General features: G+C 38.1%; 1 protein-coding gene across 1 annotated transcript in view; it reads right to left on the minus strand.

Annotated features, from left to right (window-relative positions):
* The window catches only part of LOC119903541 (obg-like ATPase 1), a 39,605-nt gene extending 18,139 nt beyond the window's left edge, over positions 1-21,466 (minus strand). Inside the window, exons 1-5 of the mRNA XM_038719798.1 lie at positions 21,321-21,466; positions 21,122-21,213; positions 15,107-15,250; positions 13,528-13,655; positions 2,739-2,914 (exon numbers count right to left, since the gene is read on the minus strand). Coding sequence (XP_038575726.1) covers positions 2,739-2,914; positions 13,528-13,655; positions 15,107-15,250; positions 21,122-21,213; positions 21,321-21,335 — 555 coding nt within the window. The 5' untranslated portion in view covers positions 21,336-21,466. The remainder of the gene's footprint in view (positions 1-2,738; positions 2,915-13,527; positions 13,656-15,106; positions 15,251-21,121; positions 21,214-21,320) is intronic.
* Positions 21,467-23,011: the final 1,545 nt, after the last annotated feature.

The following is a 23,011-nucleotide window of genomic DNA, read 5'->3' on the forward strand; positions in this document are numbered from 1 at the left end:
AATGGAAACAGCAAACGGCCAGTGACACAGGCTGAACCCGCTCCAGGTTTCCCTCATCAGCTCGCAGCCGCCGTGCAGCGCTCCTCTAACAGGCAGGTGTTAATAAAAGGCATATAGGTCCCACAGGGGTCAAACACATATGCCTGCCACCATGAAGCGCCGCTGGTGGGCCGGCTTCTTATTATTGTTTTGTAAGGATAGGGATTTTGAGGATTCATACGGACAAAAGCGATGAAACATTGTTCTTGTAAACACAGCACCAGCAAAACGGATTTAAATCTTTATAACAATGCATATAAATGAGCACTGTGCTGCTGTGTGCACATAAATTTAGCTTAAAGTCACAATGAAATATTACGTGACTTTTCATTGTGACAGCAAATTTTTATCCACAATATATTATTTTATAATAAATTTAAAATAAATTTGTTTGTTTTTTCCCTTACAAAATCCTATTTACAGCATATCTTCAGCTGTGCACTGATGCTGCAGCAGTAAGTGTATTAAAACTCAAACCAAAGAAACCTTTTTTTCATTTTCAATTTGAGCCCCCCCCCCCCCCCCCCCCACACACACACACACACTCACACACAAACACACCCTAACTGGTATCCTTTTAAGTTTACAATAATCATCCCCTGGGTTTTGTCAGCAGGAAGTAGAATGAAAGCAAGATGTCCTCAAAACACTTGTTTTATTTGTGTCACAATCTGCAAATATTCAACATTATTCTTTTAGGAGTGCATGTGCAGCGTATGACGCTATACAGCCTAATTATACACTAATATTTAGGCTACAGTAATTCTCTTTCAGAGTAATACAGTATAGTGTTTCTATACCTTTTATAGCAGTAGCAGTGTACAGGAAATTGCTTACACTCCCTGCATTTCTCTGAAAGAAAAAAGTCCCTTAATTTAATTGATCTGAAATTTTCATCAGACATATTTTGAGTTTTGCAACATAGAAATTTGTGTAGTTTCATCATCAGAATTTCACATAATTTTAATATAGCTTTTTTTCAATCAGCAAATCACTCATTTTTTTTACTGTAGTCTCATTGCATTGCAACGTATAAAAATGTGCATAAAAAAATTTATTTAGGATTTTGAGGACACAGCTTAATCTAAACTACTGTGTCAAATTAACCAGCTCTATATATGTGTGAACGGTGCGTCATCTTGTATCATATCAGGTTTACTTATATGATGACAACCAAATATATGAATAGTAAAATAAGTAGCCCTCTCATTTCAATGCTACTAAAACAATTCTTTAAATCTACTACAAGCTGGATAAAAGCAGTTCTGGCTCATGAAATTTCAGGCCACATAAAGACCTGTAGAGCAACAATGAAAATTAGATCTTATTTCAAAGGTGTAAATTATTGAGTAACGAGGAACATTTCAGGAAGTAATCACCATCAGAATAGTTGCACAAAATTTACTTTTTACTTCATAACATCCTTTGGCTCGACAAAAGAAAGTAGAAGCGATTTCTTTTAACCTGTATGTTTTTAGACATGTCTTGATGCACATGTTCTGCATATAGATGTTGACATAAACATGTGTCTGTGCACAGCTGAGCGCGTCAAACGCCAGGCTCAGCCTGTGAGACAATCACACAATCCCTCCCATCTAAAAGCTTGGTGCAGCCTTTGATAAGCACCATTCTTTGCCATCTAAAGAGGTCTTCTATAGATTTCACTTGCCGACGTGTGCACAACCTTTGACAAGTAATGTATCATTTTTATTCATTGCCTAAAATTGTTAGCAATTATGTGCGTAAGCGGCCACCTGCCTAGCCTGAATGGCTCCTGTCTGTGGGGCTACAGGGGTGTGGGGAAGTGGTGTTGGCTGTAAGGGGGGGCGGGTTTAGTCTGAGGGGAACCAACCAAACACGGGGCCTCTGCAGCAGGTGAAAAAGCCCCTCTCGTTAGCGTAATGAGTGGTCAGAGCCTCTGTGTGTCTGGGCCCTGAAATTGGGCATGCCTTTCCAAGTGAAAGGCCAGGTCCCCTCGCATACTAGCCCATCCTATCTTGCTCCGATCATGGAAGGGCATCATGAGACATTTACAACCAAATCATTGCTAATGTTGGCTGCTCAGCCTCATTACAGTGTGTGTGTGTGTGTGTGTGTGTGAGTGTGTGTGTGTGTGTGTGTGTGTGTGTGTGTGTGTGTGTGTGTGTGTGTGTGTGTGTGTATCCACATATGTTGTGATCTGACATGCAGGATGTGGATAATTTTTTTCTGATCTTAAGCTGCATTTTGCCCTGCACCTATCTGCATATAACCAAGAAATCATCTGTCAGAGAATATTCTAAACATTTACAGTATTCATAGCGAGATGTAGGCATATGTGTCACCCACTGTATGGCCTTATACAATTTCCTGAGCTGCTGTAGGTGTATAAGCATGAGCAAGAGCTGTGCCATGATTTGAGTATTACTTTAGATGAAAAGAGCTGTGTGGAAACACTTTCATTAGCCCATTGCTGTGACCCAGGGTCAGCAGCTGAATAAGTAACTCTCTATTAATGATTTCTACAGCAGAAAACCCCTGACCCCTGATCACTTTCAATCTCAGAAAGGGAAAAAATGGGGCAGGGGGAGGGGTGAGACCTATTGGAGGGAGATTAAAAAAAAACATACTTTTTTTCTCCTTGGCCATGTGTGTGGGAGGGTTATTATTTGTGCCTTGCTGTGAGGGGGAGCAAAGGGCCTGCTGGGACATTGACTCACGTATTCTGGTTTGAGTTTCTTGTCACCGCCTCTAATGGCCGTCTTCTCCAGCTTGTCAATAATAGGGCCGATCATCTCCTCATCCTTCAGCCTTAGCTCCTCGTGGATGATCTCCATATCCCTCACTGGGTCCACTGTCCCCTCAACATGGATAATATCCTCATCCTCAAAAGCACCTGCAGAGATAGGACACAAACACACAGAGAGAGCATCAGTGCAGAATATCTTTTTTCCAGCAACAACAACACATGCTTTACGTGACACATACAGTACAAGCAACAGAATCAGAGCCACAGGATCAATTATATTGACTTTTTGAGATCGAATGTGAAACAGTGATTAGAAGAAAAAAAAATCATTAGCTTTTTTTGCAGAGAATATGGAGAAGAATAAACATCCACATCAAAAAGCACAGTGGGAGTCACAACAAATACAATAAAATACTCAGGAATATGTTAAATTTTACTTTCTGTGTACAAGTGTCAGAACTGTATGAAACCTGCTTTACAGTGTCTAAGTAATTTCCACTAAAATTGACTTGTGCAACAAGTGCAACAACAGTCTTGTCTATCAATCTAGATCAAGGTCAGAGTGTCTGGTGATGCATTTTTATGCTTCTTAAATTAGCCATTAAGTTAAAAATATGAGAAATAAACTAAACGGAGTATGATTTAAGAGAAAAACCTATATATAGCAGCTATCTATGAAAACATTCATAGATGATAGATGACAGTCTTTCCCTAATCATTTGCGTCTTAGCTGTGGCTGTGCTGGTGATTAGGTAATGAGGCTCTGAAGCAGGCCGTTTAGCCAGCAGCGGCTCTAAGGACTCCTTCTGATTCTCCAGCAGAGCTCGGGGGAGGTGGGGGCCTAGGCGTCCATCTGTCACATGAGAGTGACAGTTTTTGACATTACTACTGGCAACTGTGGTGGACTGAAATATGTTCTTTAAATTACAGCATACACAACTGGTGTACAGTTTGTTTTATAATATCAGGACTATTGCAAATAAAAAGTGGATGAGGACACCTCAGTTCTGAAGTATTCTGATCCTAGTAGTAATACTGCAACATAAAAATATCCATTACATATAAGATTCCTACATTGAAATTTCATGTAATAAAAAGTAGCACATACATATTTATTAGCTAAATGTATTTTAAGAATCAAATATTCATAATTCAGAAAAATGTCTTCTGTGCCTGTAATACTATTATTACTATTATTATTATATTATTGGATAATTATTACTGTAAGTAAGAAGGATTTTAGCTGTGTTGTAGTTCTACTACTGGAGCGCCTACATGTTAGATTAATTTGATTTGGAATATGGCAACATAAAAAACAACATAAATCAACTGTGACATAATGGGAATACCATCTCATTCAACGAGGAAGAGGTTGTCAGGTGAACGATGACTTGGCTTAAAGTATTGCTGTGATGAGGGACACTATGTTTGGAATGTGCATGGTGGAGTCACTTGACATTAACTATCCATATTCATGTGTTGACACATGAACTGTGAAGGAGCGTTGACAGGTGAGGCCCTGCGAGATAATAACGTCACATCGTCTCTCAACAAGTTCCAATGGTGATAAATGCAGAAAATATTGATGATTCATATCTATGTGTAGTTGTCATGATGGGCAACACCGTAGGCCTACCTGAGATTCAGTCAAATCTTTGAGTTATTGAATCACTGGAAAGACTACTGAAGAGAAGTTTTCATAAAGTCTGAACAGTAAAGTTCTGCTGTTTCACTTTCCCCTAATCAGAAAAATGTCTTGGTCTTCGACAGAAGAAGCTATATCTTTTATTAACAAGAAACAGCACCGCTGAGACCATCTCTGAGTGATTTTTAACTGTGTGGCTCAGGGGATGGCAATGTCAGTCTGCTATCTGTCTATCCACCAATTTGATCCAGACTGAAATATTTCAGCTATTGGATGGATTGTACAGATATTCATGGTCCCCAGAGGATGAATTATAAAAACTCTGGTGATCCCCTGCCTTTTCCTCTAGTGCCATCATGAGGTTGACAGTTGTGGTTTGGAGTGAAATATCAGACATTATGCCAAATAATTTTATGGACATTCATGTTCACCATTGGATGAACAGTAATAACTAGTATGGTAACATGCTAAACTAACGCCTTTAGCTTTAGTCCTAGTACAGCCTCAAAGAGTTGCACGCGTAGCTGTAGACACTTGTTCATTAATAAGAAGCCTCTGAAATCAGCTCTGAATGTCTGTAAATATAAAGGACACTAAACTGTAAACTGAACCAATATGAAACGCCCCAATGATCTTCCACACACACTTGTTCTTCTACTGCATTAAGGAGGGGTAAGTACCTGATTTTCTATGATACTAAACTATAGAGCTTACACAATGTAGCACCACTCATCAGTCACATCTAAACATCAAAGCTCAACAACAAATTGACATACACCCAAAAATCCTACACCACTGGCCTTATTACTCATGCAAGTCAACAGAAGCTGCAGACTTTTGTGCAAGCTGTCATCCTGTGCGTTGTCCTCATGGTGAAATGAACTTATCCAATTACTCTTTGCCTAATCAGGCTGTTTTGGTTCCTCTCCTCTTGCAGAGGTACTCCACAGTATAAACAGTTCACTTACGCCACACAGAAAGGGGCTAATCAGTGGAATTATTGTTTTGCTGCTCCAATTTACCAGCACCCTGTTCAGCACTGATTGGAATGAAAATTTCCTATTGTCTCTGCATGAACTCAGAAAATATAATGCAATGTAATCATTTTGTTAGCTGCAAGAATATACATACATTATAAACACTTGTGATGTACAGTTTTGATACACTGTGTTTCAAATGGAAAAATGCATATGAGTCTGGTGCTCAATTTAATACATATTAATTAGGATTAAAGATGATTAAAACAGGTTTAAATGGTTATTTAACCACTCATGGTTGGTATAAATTGTTAATGAAAGCATAATAAATGACTATATGTCTGACCATTTATTAAAAATGTTTATAATACCAAATAACGCATATAATAACGCAAATGCAATCATTTCATGACATATTTCTTACTTTCTTAAATAAGTAATTTTGTTGCTAACTATTGTTGTACATCTTCCATAAAAAAGCGGATAAATCAAAATTTCAGAGGCTTTTAAAGAGCAGGAGCAGCTGATCACTCACTATTTAGTCATCAGCTGACACTCTCCTCTGACTACCACATATTCCAAAGTAATTTGCTTTAATTAATTTCGCCTAATTTAACATTCACATCTACTTTACTGCCGTCCCATTCAAGGCTTAGAGCTGGAGAACAAATGCCCGAGGTGAAAGAGAGGAGAGAAATCTGAGGGGGCAATCTCCACAATTAGTCCTTTAACAACTGGGTGTGGGTAGCTCTGTGAAGACAGCTCTTATGAGGCTGTGGCGCCGCACAAAGCCACATGCAAGATAGTAAAACACACAAAAAATTGAGAAAGAGGTTGAAAAGGCCCAGTTTCAGGAGTCAGGTCTGTCTCACAATTACAATTTTACTGCTTCATTTCAAATAGTGTATGTTTTGAAGACACTATTAACAGGTGCTCCTTTATTAACAGAACAAAAGGATTAGTCTCTAGAGGGTGAGTGGTGTTCAATGGCCTGATTGAGGATCAGGCTAAGCTCTGCAAAATTATGGACTTACAGCAGAGACTGTAAGGGTAGTGTAGCCTGAGAAGATATAACTCCATGAACTGACATTTACAAATGAAAACATTTTAAAAGAAAAAAACAGAAAACAAATACATTTTAGTAACTTCTTATGTTTTTTACATTCACCTCACCATTCAAAATTTCACTGTAACACATTTAAGAACTTCAGTATAAACAAAGAAATGTTTTTTTTCAATTAGCAATCTATCTTCAGTTTGTACAAGTATAACACCTAAAAACACCAAGTGAGCTTGAGCTGGCTTATGTCATTTCTTCCCTGTCAGGTACACAGACAAGGCAGTCATCTGAGTCAAGTCAAGATCAATACTGATTGAGCTACTTCCTCTGATGTTGCTACCTGGGAGGATATGTGGTCATCATAATTCAGTTAAATTACAGTATTCATTGACTTTTAACTTCCTGTGCATGTTTTGACATGCAAGATGGGTAACAGCACATCTAAAGAACTTGCATTCCTCACGCTGCTTTTAAAATGTTCATGCAAACTCAGTGCCGCAATTCTCCTGGTATTCAAAGCAGTAAAAGCTATTTTATGAGTCTGTCAGGAAAAGCACATTATGGATGTCTTCCCGGTATAAAAACACTGGCAATGCACACAAGGGTATTTATGTTCATTCAGGAAATATCTTCTCGACATTAGGATACATGAAATTGACAGCAATTTGTAGTATGCTGCTTCTGTAACGGAGTTTGTGCCATATTCAGCCTTGTTTCTTTGCATGTGTCAATTATGGCAAATACATTGGCTGCTAAAAAGCAGTTTGACACCAGAAAGTGGTGGATTTGAGCCCTTCAGAGACACACTCATGTTTTCTACATGATCCTATCTTTCAAAATAGATCACAGTGAAATCATAGTGCTCAATAGTATGAATATCAGTACCTCACAAGGTGCCTCCAATTCCTATGTAATCTACTGTCAACCGCCGTGTCTCATACCAAACCCAGCATTACAGGTGCATCTTTCCACCATGTTTGATATCACTGACTGAAAAAAATACATGTAGGGGAAAGGTGTTCAGACAAGCCTTTTCTGTGTGCAGTTGAAAAGTGAATGGGGAACTGGGAAGGTTCCAGTTTTCATGAACTCTGACAGAAAACAACAGCGTTAATTCCCTTATCATTAGCTTAACCTCTGTCATTCCATTTATTTTGTTAAACCACGGAGCATGAGAGTGCCTTGATTGAAAGGAACCAACGTATGCACACCACTGTTGTCCCACATCATTCAGAGAACAAACCTTTTTAGATCCTTAACTACTATAGTGCTGCTGATTGCACAGGCACCAGCAATTTCCTAACCAACCGCCACCTGAACAATGATGTGTTCAGCTTTCAGGCCCTCCAGCCTTTCAAAGGTGAATCATTTCACAGTTTGGAGCGAGATCTCCATAGCAACTCCTCTTTGAAGGGTTTAGAATCACCATCCAATAATTCTATGATCATCGGGCCTTGCCATTCCCAGTGGTTCTTTTCACAGCGGACAGGCAAGGGGGGCATGAGGAGGAAGCAGGAAGATTCTACAGTCTATTTCAGGCAATTCATCTTGCAGCCCCATTAGAATTCAAAATATTACGACCTTCAATCACGAGCATGTTATCTGGAGCTGTGGCGATCTCCAGTCAAGATGGATAGACATTTTGCTCTAATCATCCACGATGAGTGGAGGCTGACAAAAACTCTTCATTCTCGCTGAAGCAAAATGCTCATTTAAATGCTGTGACAGCACCTCAACATGGCCCGAAAACCCACAAAAGGAGGACAATCCCCGCAGATAAATGATCTAGATTTAGAATTGCAGTATTGGTTAAAACAACAGCTAACATAAACAAAGAACCACATACGGCACAGGGCATCTCATTTTCCTGACTGATTTGTACTGCAACATCACTGTTACACAAAAGTCAGGCGGGTGCTAGGACACAGCTGAGACTGTTGTACAACGCAGTATACTTCTGTCCAAGTATGGTGTGAGAAGTGGGTTGCTTGCTCCTTAAAAATCATTTAACTTTGCTACAACAGAGTGAATAATGGCTGAACATAAAAAAACAGATAAAGAAGCAATATGATAAAACCCGACAATACATGATACAATATACCAGGTAGGTATAGACAAATTTTAAATTTCCACCACATTCACACAGACCACAAAAGTGAATATTTGTCCAAATTCATCACGGAATAGGAGATAACTGATCTCTGAAATGAATAAGTAATCATAAGTATTACTTGGACAAAAATTATAGTTATTGGAAACAATGTTTCATACAGGCTTTGGAAGGCTTTGAGAGCCCATTGTTTTGTATTAATGTACAATTATATAACCTACTATATAGAACATACTGATATGATGAATTAATATTAGAAAAATATGGTCCAACTATAATGTAAGCCTTATGTATGTAGGCTAAACGATGTATGTAATGTTAATGCTAAGTTAATGACAACAGCATATTAAACTACCATCACGGGAAAGTATTGTTTATTTCTATACGCTACTTGATCCTGAGCTAAGCTACGCTCATCTCACTATTCAGCATGCCTTTAAGGATAAATCTTTATTGTTATTATTCGATATTTTTCTTATTTCAACAAATCCCATGAAGAGACTAAAAACAACACTGAATCAATCCCCCTCATATTTTCATATGTATTGCCTTGGTACCAAAAGCCAGATATACAATAGCATATTCCTCCTTGTTGTCCAAAGACTACTAATAACACATCAATGAGCCATACTGTTGCACTGAGTGACATGTTCCTTTATAACAATGAACATGGTTCCGTTGTTTATTGTGAGTCAATCCCATGTACATGTCCTGGTTTTGAAAATATTCACTGGCACGCCAAATATGTATTAATCTGCTGCTAAAAATAGCCCCCAACAAATGCACTATTTACCTCTTTTTGAATAACGTGTGCTAGGAACCACAGTACCCAGCTGTTTAAGGAAAACATTTACAACTTTTTCAAATGAAACTATATCTTTGAGCATCGTTTTTAAAGATTTACATCTTCAGTTGGTAGGGAGTCTGAACGAATTCATTAGCAAAAGTATGAAATTGACTAAAGTACTGTTGGTATATTCTTTTCATGGGTTTTGTTGACAATACAAAAAGATAAACATCAGTTGGACCTACAGTAGGACAGAAATGAATGACAGAAATGAAGGAGATGTCACCATTAGGCATCTGACTAAGCTCCATATTTACACTTGCATTAACTGTAGCATACTTTTGTAGGCCTTTCGAGGATATCTCTCTTTTAAACAATTTATCTGTAAAAATAAAATATAAAAGTTACTAGCATATGTTCAAATGAATTCAATGACTGCAACGACTGATTCAGCAACTGAATTGCTGAGAAATGGATTCATTGCGTTCTCTGTTTAGTTGGGTGTGTTGGATGTGTGTCAAGTTAGAGAATTTGTGAGTTGGTGATTGATAAGGCAGAATTCTTGGAGAGCAGCCATCACTGGCGACAGTGGGGAGACAGGTTCTCATCTCTGTCTGAATAGTCAGTCCAGTTTGCACTTAATGTCTGTAGTTTAACAATTGGTTTGATTTGTTCACTAGAAGTGATTAGTGTGGGCTGATGTCTGAATGATGCAATACCCACACAGAAATACAATGTCCTACTTTAATCACTCACTTTTTCTCATCAGATTCTGATATTCATCAGGCAATGATGATTCATGTGGAAGTGGCAGAGGATATTGGCATTTTTTAAATAGAGAAAATGTTTAGACGTAAACACATAGGACCATCTTCTGGAGAGGTGCAATTGTTATCAATTTGTTGTTGCCTGACACTTTGATTTGATCAAATTAGCCCCACCACCAAAAACTGAAATAGACAATAGTCAGAACCTAGCACAAAGGAACACACTGCAACTAAAAATGAGTTGTTAACATTTTCAAACAACAACAACATCCTTTCCCAGTTCATTGACTAACTGTTCACTGGTCAATAAAACATCGGAACACATTAGAATTTCCTAGAGCCCAAGGTAATGTCTTCTCAAACTCGAAGAAAAATAGTTTACTACAATGTAAGAATAGGAAAGATGACAAAAATGTATATAGCGGGGGGAGAGGGAAGAGCCTTAACTTAACCAGGAGTTCAGGTGCTGACAGCGTGAATATCACAATGAGAGAAGACTCTATGCCAAAAATAACAGCTACTTTCCAGTCGGTTACCCACAGCCGCCAGTCCCTACAGATTAAATGTGCTATATCATAGTATCTTAAGGCTAGATTCTTAGAGAGTGTCGCGCAACCATAAATAAAGTCTTCATTAGAAGTGAACCAAAGCATTCCTGCAGTGATAGGGAGGGGGGCACTGTGTGAGCATTCAAACATCTAATTGCTGGAAACCAAACATCTGGGAATAAGGCCAGGTGAGCTGGCAGAGTTGCTTGCGGGAAACAGAAGAGCAGATGAAGTAGAACATGTCTGTGTCGTGTCTCAGACAGAGAGGATCCAGCCGTTGTTCCAGTCACCGCAGAAGCACTGGGAACACTTAGCCCTTCAAACCATTTTGTTATGAGACCGGGGGAACACCAGTCATTTAAGAGAATCAGCTTTCAGGATGTCATCAAGCACCTTAATAGTTTTTGGAAGGTATTGTTGAAAATAAATCCACTGTTTACACAGGCTTTTCAAAGTATCAGAGGTTGAAAAAATATTCATAACGTGCACACTACTGGGGGAACTTTGAGACATCTAGGGGAAGATCCAGTTAGACTTCTCCCTGGAGTTAGACTTCTCCCTGGAAATAGTTAGTAAAAACAAAAATTCTAAAAATGTTTGTGTAAAAGACTGACTGGTAACCTCTTCATCATCTATCGTGCCTTTGAAGTGTTCACTATTTCTTCAATTTCACAACTCTAAAAAAAGGACTGTAAAGGACCCAATATCAATTGCCTGTCCTCAGTTTGCACTAACAATCACAATTCATCTTCTGCATCTCTCTGTAGTATCTTTATAAAACCTTCTACTAATTCCCAGACACAAAAACCATACCACTCCAGACACGAAAAAGTGTGATCCCCCACAACCATATAATCAAGCTATATAAAAGTAGTGGCTTCAACATTGCAGTCTGCCTGACACCAGATAGATATAATTGCAAAACAAAACCAGCTATGTTTAATGGTTAACTTGTGAAACACACCACATTGTTTCCAAGGACTTCGCAAGGGCGGAAACAATGGCATGCCAAAGCAAATAGATGTAAACATGCACACAGAAGAAGCTTTCGATCTTCCTATTTTCGATTGTTGAGGATGTTTGTCTTCTTTGTGAGAGTAGAAACAAAAGGGTTGGCTTTGGGTGAGGATCTGGCACATCCATTTGGCCCATATCAAAGGAACAGTGGGTGTTTTTAACCATGTACATATATAATGCTGTATAAAAAAACACATATAACCCACATGAGTAACAGTAATGTATACATCAGTATGTCAACTAGGATTTCAAAAAGTGAGTCAATCACAAGAAAATGAAAAGATTAATTCTGATAACACGAATGTAAACTTTTAAAGAATAAGATTGACAGAATGTTAGATCTGTCTTTCCATCAACACATCGCATGAAAAGATGCAAACCAACAATTAATTGATCTTACTAACAGGTATTGACTGTATAGCCAAAGCATGATATAGCTTATTCCTTTGTGCTATAGAGCTCTGACTATGAAAAACACATCAATCAGCTGGTTGACACAATCCCTTATTACCATGAATAGAGGCACTGTAATTTATTTTCAGTCAATCCCACACACAAAGTCCTGCTGCTGTAAATACTTATTGTACTGTATTAATCCACAACTGAAAATAGTAGATAATAGATACACTATTTTCTCCTGTTTTAGTAAAGTTTGTTAAAAACTACAGTGCCCAGCTGTTTTAGTAAATTACCGTACCCACCCCCCCCTCCCCCAACTGAGAGCCACAGACGGGCTACCTGAAAGTATTGAAAGACGTACTTACACATTGTTGTTTTTGGTCTTTTCAAGGGATTTGTTGACTCAGAAAAATATAGACATATATTTATCTCACCTTACATGTCTTGTCCACTGTGTAAATCATTAGTCTTACAGTGGGTGGTCTTCTAATTCCACTTCTCACAAACTACGAAGAGTCAATGGCTATTTGAAAACTGTGTTGGAAACGAAGAAATACACTTGTCAGTGATACACAGAGACATCTTCACAACAATATAGGAAAATGGCCTTGATCTTAACCCTTTCTACCGACCCTCTAATCAGAGCTCCTTCCACTCAGTGCGAAAGTCAATAACAGCATACAATCAGTAAACAATTCAGCTATTTTTAAAAGGAGCTCTGCGTTCATTTCACTTGCTGTAATTTGAATTATTCTAGCGTGTAACACTTAAATTGTGTAAGACAAAGACCATGTCAGAGACACAGAAGAGACTTGAGACAGAGGGACCCTGGATAATGATTTGAAGCCTGCCTCGCTGAGGGACTTTGGAAAGGGAATTTGCTGAGATAATCACATCTGTACATTCACAAAGTAACAGAAGGCAGTATTTCAAATCATTCCAAAACATTATTTATATTATGATTACCATTATTGTAGGTAAAAAAAACAAAAAGAAAAGGAAACCTTCATTCTCATAATATGTTTATTAATAACTTACTTACCTCCATTGCAACCAAACTTAATCAAAAGTGGCATAAGGAATCATATTACAATATCATGTGGTGCTCCTTCTGAACTGTCTTGTAATGTTTCCAAACCTCCAAATATGCTACTGATTGTGTGAAGCCTAAATCAGGCACAGACCCTTTCACTTCCCACTTCTGTGATTCTCATTCAGGGAGCCTCCCAGTAGGAATGTGAGGTTTTGGTCTGACTTCATTAATCCTGACTGTGTATCTTGGCACCCACAACACAAGATGCCCTTGCTTTCAAAAAGCTTGTACTGGAGCTTTTTAGTATGACCAAATGCAACTACTTTAGCTACAGTATAAAATATAATTCAGAACTGCACATGTGCTGTAAGTTTAATGTAATTTGTTGATGATATGACGTCTCAATCTGTGACTCACGTGTCATGTGGAAGATGCCGTCACAGGCGCTGATATGGGACAGGAAGGCATTTCCCAGGCCTTGGCCATCATGAGCACCTTTTACCAGGCCCGCAATGTCAACAACATTAAGGAACGCTGGGACTTTGCTGCAACCCAGGATGTAAAAGGAAAAAAGGTCAGCCATTTACGACTTTAAACATCATCAATATTAGTTTAACAACAACATGTACAGCTCGCAATCCAATACACAGTTTCTGTAAAAAAAAGTTTTTATTTTATTTAATTCTGTGCGAAATAGGTGCCGATTAAACTCTTTTATTCAAGTCTGTAGTTTGAGATGTGTACTGGATTACATTACATTTTAAGGTGTTTTGAACAGATTCCTCCTTCATACTTGTAAGGTGGTGGGCAAAATACCAGCTATTCTTGTCAATATAATGAATGTTTTAAATAAAACTACCTCAAATTATAACCTCGAAACGTGCCATAGTCAACCCAAAATTAACTAATGAAGCACAAAGTGGACATATAAGGCTTGTGTTATTCCCATGAAACAGCCAAAACCAATATTGTGTTAGTCCATCTCTCAATTCCTCCTGACTTCCCTGCATATTTGTGGCACTCAGTTTCAAGCCCCTTAGTTACAACTGAAGATGTAAATATTTAAAAACAGTTTCATAAAAAGAATATATAATTCACTACGTCCGATGGGCACTGTAGTTTATAGCAAATGTTACTCAAACAGGAATAAGTAGTGCAATTGTTGGGGACTATTTTCAGCCATGCATTTATGCACATTTGGTGCTCTAGAATTTAGTGCAGCAGGATGGTGTATATGTGTCCATGTTTATGGTAATTAAGGAACATCTGTCTAACAGTGTAGCTCATTTATGTGTAAATAAAACTGTTTGGACAACAATAAAAGAGGTCTGTGGAATAGAGGAATAAGATACAGATCACAGGCAATACTTAGCCATTAGCTGATTCAGTTCAGTTCTGATTCTGCAATTGCAATTATCTAGAATATTGCCTTTGGAGGGTAGTAGGTAGGGTGGATGGGTAGGTAAATTACATTAGATTTTAATGGTTGGTTTAATGGTTACCACTGTAGTTATTTAGTAATAGCAGTGGAATCAGTTTGCAAGTGCAAGTTACAGTTTAGAGCACATACAACATAAGCAGGATAGAACTGAGTACAAGCTTGCAGTGAGATTCATACTGCTCTTTGAAAAGCAGGAGCTTAGTTCTTGTGACAAAAATTCATACACTTAAATGTTCTGTGCTATTCGACATACAAATTCTAGTCAGTCAAAAAGGGATATCTCGCTAGTGAGTTGTCACTATAGCACAGCAAATCTGAATTCACCCTGCTTTAACAGCCTCTATAAATGTGTATGATAACCAGTTGTTGGAGGTTCAGATGCTTCAGCTTTTTCCTTAACAGAAAACCTTAGAGAAGAGCAGCAATCATACATCATACAGAACTGGCAGCTATGTCAACAACATTGTTATATATTTTCTCATACCTATAGTAAGAAGACCGTCAGAGACTACAGAGCTGAAGTGTGAATAATAGGTGAACGATGAGACCCCATACCTGGCAGGTTTGTGGAATTGGCAGAGGAAATCATAGCGTTCATCTGGAATGGGTACTCTGCTTTCATTTGGGTCAATGGTGCAGAAGGGGAAATTTTCAGCTGCAGCCTGACTCTTTGTCAGCACATTGAAAAAGGTTGACTTCCTGAAAATAAAAACAGCAGTGAGGCCAATCCATCTAAAAGTGCTGGTGTGTGGAGCCTGATGGTTCCATAGTATGATCCTGAAACACTTCAGTAAATCATGCAAGATTGGCTTTTTTTATTTTCTGCACAACAAGGAAATGGATTGAATATTTGAACCCTTGAATCAAAAATACTCTATAAAATACTATGCCCAATTACAAGGTCAGATAATCCCATAATAGATCAATTGTACATGGAATCGAGGGGCAAATTACATTTCTGATAGATCTCAGCTGTTGAACAGGATCAGCACAACGCTGCCCCATGTTGTGATCAGTGAGAGATTTATTTTCTATGGCACAAGCAGCTCAAGTGTACTTCAAAAATCTACAGACAATGGCAAATGTCTAAGAGTAATAATGGCGTGGCAGTTAACAATAATCCATGACTTTCCATCTTTATCCCCTCACTCTGTGCTTCACATTGAAATGATTGTTTGCTAAGTCTTATATGCATGGAATTGCTCAAGACTGCTAGAGAGCATGCATTAATTCCTTATATAAAACTAGATTGTTTCTCTAACACACTTAAAGGCTTTTCTTGGGTCACCTTGGTGGAAATAGGAAATATAAATCCACAGTAAAACTGCAACCATCATCTGGTGTAAAAATGTCTTAATATTGTAAATAATTGCAAATAACTTAATACTACATGCAAATTATAGTGTAATATGCTGGTCAGAAATGGAAATCATGACTTTAGTGTGTTTTCGACCACTGGGTGGGTAGTGGAAACGTAAAGACGTATTGGTGACTGGGCCCAATATAAACCTAAAACCTTGGCATGGGTTTACAATGACGACTAGGAATGTCACAAACAAAACTATGTATTGTACACATTACAGATCTATAGACCTCATTTGATCATGTGACCAAAGTTCCATAATTAGGTCATGTGATGACAAATGAGTAAACTCCAGCTGCCGATGAAGACTGAGAAGACGGTGAAAATCTCCACAAAAAAGCTAGTAAGTGGATCTTGAGTTAAGATTTGTCAATTCGCATCTAACTTAACTAACAATAAATCCAGGTGATAGAAGTCTACTCAAAAGCTTTGATTTCATCTCCAACTATAGTTATTGCAAGGTTTAGTGTCACAAATTATATTTGACTCAGATTCAAAATACTTTGATCTTTTGACTCTATTAACATTATATTCATACTTGGGGGGCTAAAGGGGTTTTTAACATCACACTAATGCTTTCGTACTAGTAGTAAAATATTATTTGATAATACTTGTGTTATAAGGCATATCTTTAAATAAAAATGCATTGTGTGTTTCTGAAAACAAGTGAAGCATCTCTTTTGTTAGTGTACACTTTTCCGTCATAGCCTGCTATGTCTTTTTAGCTTGATTAATTAATCCAAGTCAATTGCTCCAATTAACTGTTTGACCCAAATGTCCTGGAAAAAGCTCCAAAACAAACAATGACTTTCTAACATTTGTAATTCCAGGGCTGGTGGAATATTAAGTGGAGAAATTGATCAATAATGAATAGTTTTGGCCTGAAATCAAAATCTGTAAGGTTAATAGGGTAAGGTTAATAACAGAGTTTTTTCCTTTTGCAAATTAAGCTAAATACAAAAATAAGATGGAAGATGATAAGCACACATACAAATTTTCCTACAAGGGGTCAGAGTGCAGGGTCGGCTCCCTACAGTAAATTTGCAAGACCATGACAAAACATGTTAGCAGCACATTTGCCATATAAAAGGGGACCATGTTTCTAATAAATTGTTTCTAATGAATTACATTACCTTTGTTATAGCTGATATTTGTATCAGCAACAGTTAATTTCAGAAGATTCTAGATTCTTTATTTTTGTGGCTGAATGGTTCGTTAATCTCAATCATCTTGGTTATCCTCATTCAAGCTGCCTGATTCAGTTTCATAATGACACTTTTAGATTGTTCTTCACCTTCAATCCAGGCTAAATACATGAAAAGTAAAAATGTAGGGTAGCTAATGAGCTACTGTAAAAAAAAAATGAAAAAGAGTATTGTATGTCTGTTACTACACACACACACACACACACACACACACACACACACACACACATTTAGAACATATATATTGTCCCCTATATATATATAAATTTGGAAAAATGTTAATTTATTAAGCATATTAAGTTGGGCTTTTGAGACCATTTAGTTAATAGAGATTCACAGGATACATTAAGTAATTATCTAGAGATTAATTGTTCACATTGGCTTCTTAATTTACGTCTGCTAGAGACATGACAAGCACAAGTGCATAACGAGCTTCTGATGCACTATTCAAAAGGCAGGAACCCATTAAATTCAGTCTAGGTGACCTGGAGGAGAGTTTTCAGACTGACATGGGGCAGTTATTCCATCTACTTTACAGTATGTCCCAGTAAGGGGTTAAATGGACAAGACTAAACTTTTTCATGCCTTTGGGCAGAGAGAAAGGCAGTAAGTAGAACACGTGCTGGTCTAAGTGTAGAAATAGCTGCAAGCTTGGCTGAATCACACTCTGAAGTTTCCCATGTGTGTGAAGAATGGTCAGTTACGCCCAACTAACAGCAGGCTGGCATCTGAACATGGTTCATTCACGAAGAAACCATAGGAGGGTTGACAAGTTGTACTTTGACACAAATGTGGTATGGCAGGCCACAACCTCAATGAGTTCTACTTCTTATACCAGGAAGAAATTGTGGTTTTGGTGGGGTAAGAAATGAAAACACTGGACACAGAAAGCTGGATGTTCAAAAATCTTGCAAAACAGCTAAGATGCACTACATGTGAGGAAGCACAAAATATGAAAATACCCTCAGCCTGGACAGTATCTGGATAATGTCTCGACATCACAGGCCTCTGACCCTTCAAAATCTGCAGTGTTTGGATCTTATAAAACTTTCTAGGCTTCTTGAATGCAATAGTTCTGTTTAAAATGACTAAATTAATGTTTTAAGTAGTTACAGAAAGATGAGAACCTGTCAGCTGAATAGATGATTAGCTATCACTGTGGCCCTTCCTGTAGCTCAAAGGGGGCTGCAGGAGAGTCATGTAGGGTTTGCCCTGTGATTATGCTCTGTCACTGATGTTGAAGGCCTTGGTACATGCTGACAAGGTGGATTTGTCTGACCAGGTTTGACATGCAGACAGAGAGTCAGCCTCCTAACACACACTGCGGCCGTGCAGTACAGATATTCAAGTTGTCCACCCTACTGGAAAAAAATCTCTCCCAGACTGAGAAACTCTTTGACTCTCCATTTGTCACAAAACAGGTTCATATTACAGAGAAACATCCAAAGTGATTCACAATCATGATTCAAACAATCACGTGTCCTATCACTAAATGCTCTTCATACATAATTCATTGTTTTTGAATACATCACTTTATGAACCAACAAGACGTTGACGCCTCAAACGGATTTTTACACACTCCCCATTTTCTCCATCTATGCCTTAAAGAGATAATAAATACTTTTTGTTAAAATAAGCAAATATTTCCTCACAGTTGCTAGCTCTCCGTTTTGTGTGTGCTCTGAAAAAGAATTCCTACACAACCTTGGCTCTGTAATTCGAAAACAAACAAAGTGGTGTGGACCTTGCCACACAACATTGTTCCAGGAAATCAGCAACAGTTGGTGTTAGCGCTCATGCACAGGAGCGATGGAGGGAGGGGGGCAGTTCGAACATGCTAACCTCAGGCACTGTGTAGAAGGAGAGATGGCCGAGAAACAGCCAAAGAGGAGAAGGTCTGAAGAGTATAAAAGAAAGTTATATGACCAGGCAAGCGCGAAGGAGAAATTGCAGAGATTTAAAATTTGGGGGGTGGAGCTTCTGAGGCCGCACTGAAGGGATGGGTGTATTTGTTTGGCAGTACAGTTCAAATCAATCCTTTTGCAGAATCATTTACTCTCCCTTTAAGAAATAGCTTGTCTTTAAGGTACCATACCTTTATTATCAACATTGGACATGCACCCTCCTTTTCCCTTCCTACAAAAACACCATGTGCATATAAGTGTGAAGGGGGACTCATTGTGCTAAAGAGTTTCAGGTTAGCTACAAAAGTTTACTCTATAATTGCAAAACAACAAAGCATATTTTGCACATTAAGACTATTCTTGTAGTTCTAATTTTCAAAAAGAACAAGATGAGATCACTGAAAAAAAGAATACATACAACGGCACAAGAGAGTAATTTTATGATGCAGGACTTTTTTCCAGTACTATTTAGTTCTAAAACTCTTTTTTTTTTTTAATGTATCTTAAACTTTGATTAATCTGAAAATCTACAAAAGTTGCAAGACCAGTAATCCCCTACATAATTATTTTTATTAAGGTGCCATAGGCAAAGATTGTACCTGTGAGACTGGGAACTGTATCAAGCAACTATGGGCAAATAGCCATGTTGAATTCCTAAACAATGTACTACTTCATGCATACTACATGCTTTTTAGCCTTTATTCGTGAGAGAACAGCTGGAGAGTGACAGTAAATGTGGGAGAGAGAGAGGGGACGATATGCAGTAAAGGGCTGCGGGTCAGATTCAAACCCCGGCCTGCAGGTCTGCAAGGTCTAAGCCTTGGTACGTGGGATGCATTCAATGCATTGTAGTAAATGTGCTGTCTCAGAGACTGGTTTGCATGGTGGCTCAGTGGTAAGCACTGGAAGTCCTGCATTCACTTTGTTATGTGACTTTGATTTCACAGATTTTCTCTACCACACCTCAAAGACTTGTGGAAATTCAAAAATACCTGAGATAAATGTGATAGTGACTCTGTTTGACTGTCTACAGTATGTGTATTCCATGTTATTGATTGGAGAACTGTCTAGGATGTACCCTGACCTTTGACCAGTGGGTCTTTAAACCGACGGACAACAGGGTTTGTTAACGCTTTTCATTCAACCAACATTCTTCTCTGCATTCATAGTTGTGTGGTCACTTAATTTATGACTGCAGTCATATAGTTTTATTCAAATGTAGATGGGTGGTGACACATACTTATCAATACGATGTCACATAGAATTAAACAAGTTTCTCTAATTAAAAACACACTGCTTTAATAATAAAACCCACATTCATAAATTCAAGAATAGAGAATACATACTTGTAGTATATATTGTAAAATGTTTAAACCTTTAACTATTTTATTAAAACTTTTTAATGTAGCCTACTACAATTCTTTGAAGTCACTGGCGTATCCTCAATCATATCACGTATCTGCTATAACACCCTTAAAAAAGTGGATAATATTTGAAGCATTTTGTATAAGTTTGGGAAGCTCACACACCTTCATTTAGACGAAGGGAAAGTTAAGACGCTGGAAAGGAAAGGCATGGGATGAAAAGCTTCTTCTGGGATTTGATCCTTGGCTAGTGGGGGCACACGTGGTTCCAGACACTTAACAGCCTTAGGAACACTCCTCAGGAACACTCCTCAGGTTGTTAAGGAACACTGAAACATTTTCCGCAGACAGTCATCTAAGGAGCATGATTTTTTTGTATTTCTGTCTAAAATCTTGTAGGCTAAATCATGCTACGCGTCATTTTGTTTGTTTCAATATAATGTGTGGCATTAACAATGTGTGAAAGCTCCTTTTGGAGAAACTCCAGCCAAAATGCAAACAAAGTCTGAAAGTTGTCTGCATATCTAAATTCACAACGTTTCTATAAATTTAATTCCTACTCTTTAGTCATGCATTCTACTGTACTCGGCTTACATCATGCCTCACATACATTTATATTTATGGTATCATGGAAGGCAGACATAGCTGAGATGTGGACCAAGCATGTGCTGGTGCATGCAGTGTGTAAGGTGTGGAGGCAAACCTATCTATGCAAATAAATACCCTTTACTTACCCAACATTGGGGAGGCCAACAATTCCTATTTTCAGTGAGGTGCCAAACCTTCCAATCAGTGGCAGCGGCTTTGGTGCATCATCTCCTTTTCCCTAATAAAGACAATGTGGAGATGCCTGTAGTCAGAACAAGCACTTGCCATTACATAATCAACAGTACATGCTCATTTTTGAATGGAGCTTTTCCTCATAAAGGGCACCTTCTTTGGAGCCATTTCCCACAGTTAGGTTTCTGCTGAATTCCGCAATAGCTCACCAGCTCGGAGAAAAAACACATTCATAGACAGAAAACGTGCTAGGCTAAGTCCTCGAATGTAACCAGTCGACCGCACTTCAACTGGCTCGCTCCCCGCTCTCAAAATAGAACATGCAGCCTCTGGAAATGAAAGTTGACACTGTAAGCTGGCAAGCTGACCTTTACTTCCAAATTTAGCTGTCGATACTATTGATGCAGGTTGATGAGCTGCTACAAGATCAATCTTAAATGGAACTATTAGTAGTTAAGTTTTATCAGAGGCTTGACTGTGTTGCCAACAGCTGCCTGCTTCCTATTAACATTTGAATCATTTGTCTTGATAGTTGCCTGACTCAAGACATCCACAAGTTGCATCTCTATACTGACAGGTCCGAGCAGCTTTGCCATTTCCCCTTCTTTTATAGCATATCGACATCCAACAGCAAAATATCCTTATTGTCAAGCAATTTATTTCACAGAGCACTTTAATGTATTTCAATTGTATTTCCTTGTGTGGTCTCTATTTACCTGACCCTAACCCTAACCTTAACTTCTGGGAAATGGCAGATGAGACACAGACAGTCATTTAAAGCCACCAAGAATAAATACTCTTTTCATTAGTCCCATTTTTATAATCATCTTTGCATTTTACAAGGCAACAAGATAAAAAATATCTGTAAGAAAGCGAAGACACCCTAAGTAAAAGCATCTTGAGAATTGTTTTTATCAATTTAATGAGCTTCCTATGATCCACTATGATCCAAGTGTAAGGCAAAAGTGTCAGACAACAGCCTCAGCACCACAAAAATAAACTATAACATCCTTGCACTCATAGTCTCCTTCAGCCCCCTTTGAGAGAAACAGGTGTAGCCACATGAGCATGTGAAATTACAACAATTAGTTAAATGTCCTCAAATAAACTTCCCTCAGCAGAAATACAAATTAAAGCTCACAGGGGCACAACCAAAACCCATCGCCAAATCCAGCAGCCTGTCTGGTTTAACATGCAGAAAATGAGGCTGTAATAATCTGGATTTGAGGCAAGTGAGGCTGGCTTTGTAGAAAGAATTTAAATGAATAGGTCTGAATTAATCATTTATCTTTTGTTGATGGATGCACCCCCACTTACACTCATCACAATAGATGCAGAGCGTTTTGTTCGACCAAATAAATCATTCCCATTGTTTAAGGTACATTGATCAATCTAATGGCTTGTAATAGGCTCCTAATTGCCACAGAGAAGTGCTCACGAATGGAGTCCAGAATTACAGATTCAACTCAAAATTCTCACTTGAATGACAAGGCAATCATGTTCTCCCCTTTTGTCCCAAGTAAACATCATCTGAAAAAAAATCACTATTATTTTATTATTCTAGGTTAATGTGACAAATAAATTCCCTTCCTTCTAAATTTAAGGTGATGTGTATAAAAAGATTTGCGCATTTATTGGTGCATAATGATTCAAGGATCCCTATAGTCAGATTTCTTTGTTAGGACTTAGAAGCATCATTATTCCAATCTGAACGGCCACACTGCTCCACATTAAGATATAATACTAAAATAATCACGTACACACGAATATAAACATTGTAATATATATCCATTATTAATGACGACTAAAACCAGTGAAAGCATGCTTTTTTATTTTAAAAAATG

This window comes from Micropterus salmoides, unplaced genomic scaffold (assembly GCF_014851395.1).
Source record: "Micropterus salmoides isolate LMB-PRFRI ecotype aquatic unplaced genomic scaffold, ASM1485139v1 Ms_hic_scaffold_15, whole genome shotgun sequence".
In the NCBI taxonomy this organism is placed as follows: domain Eukaryota; kingdom Metazoa; phylum Chordata; class Actinopteri; order Centrarchiformes; family Centrarchidae; genus Micropterus; species Micropterus salmoides.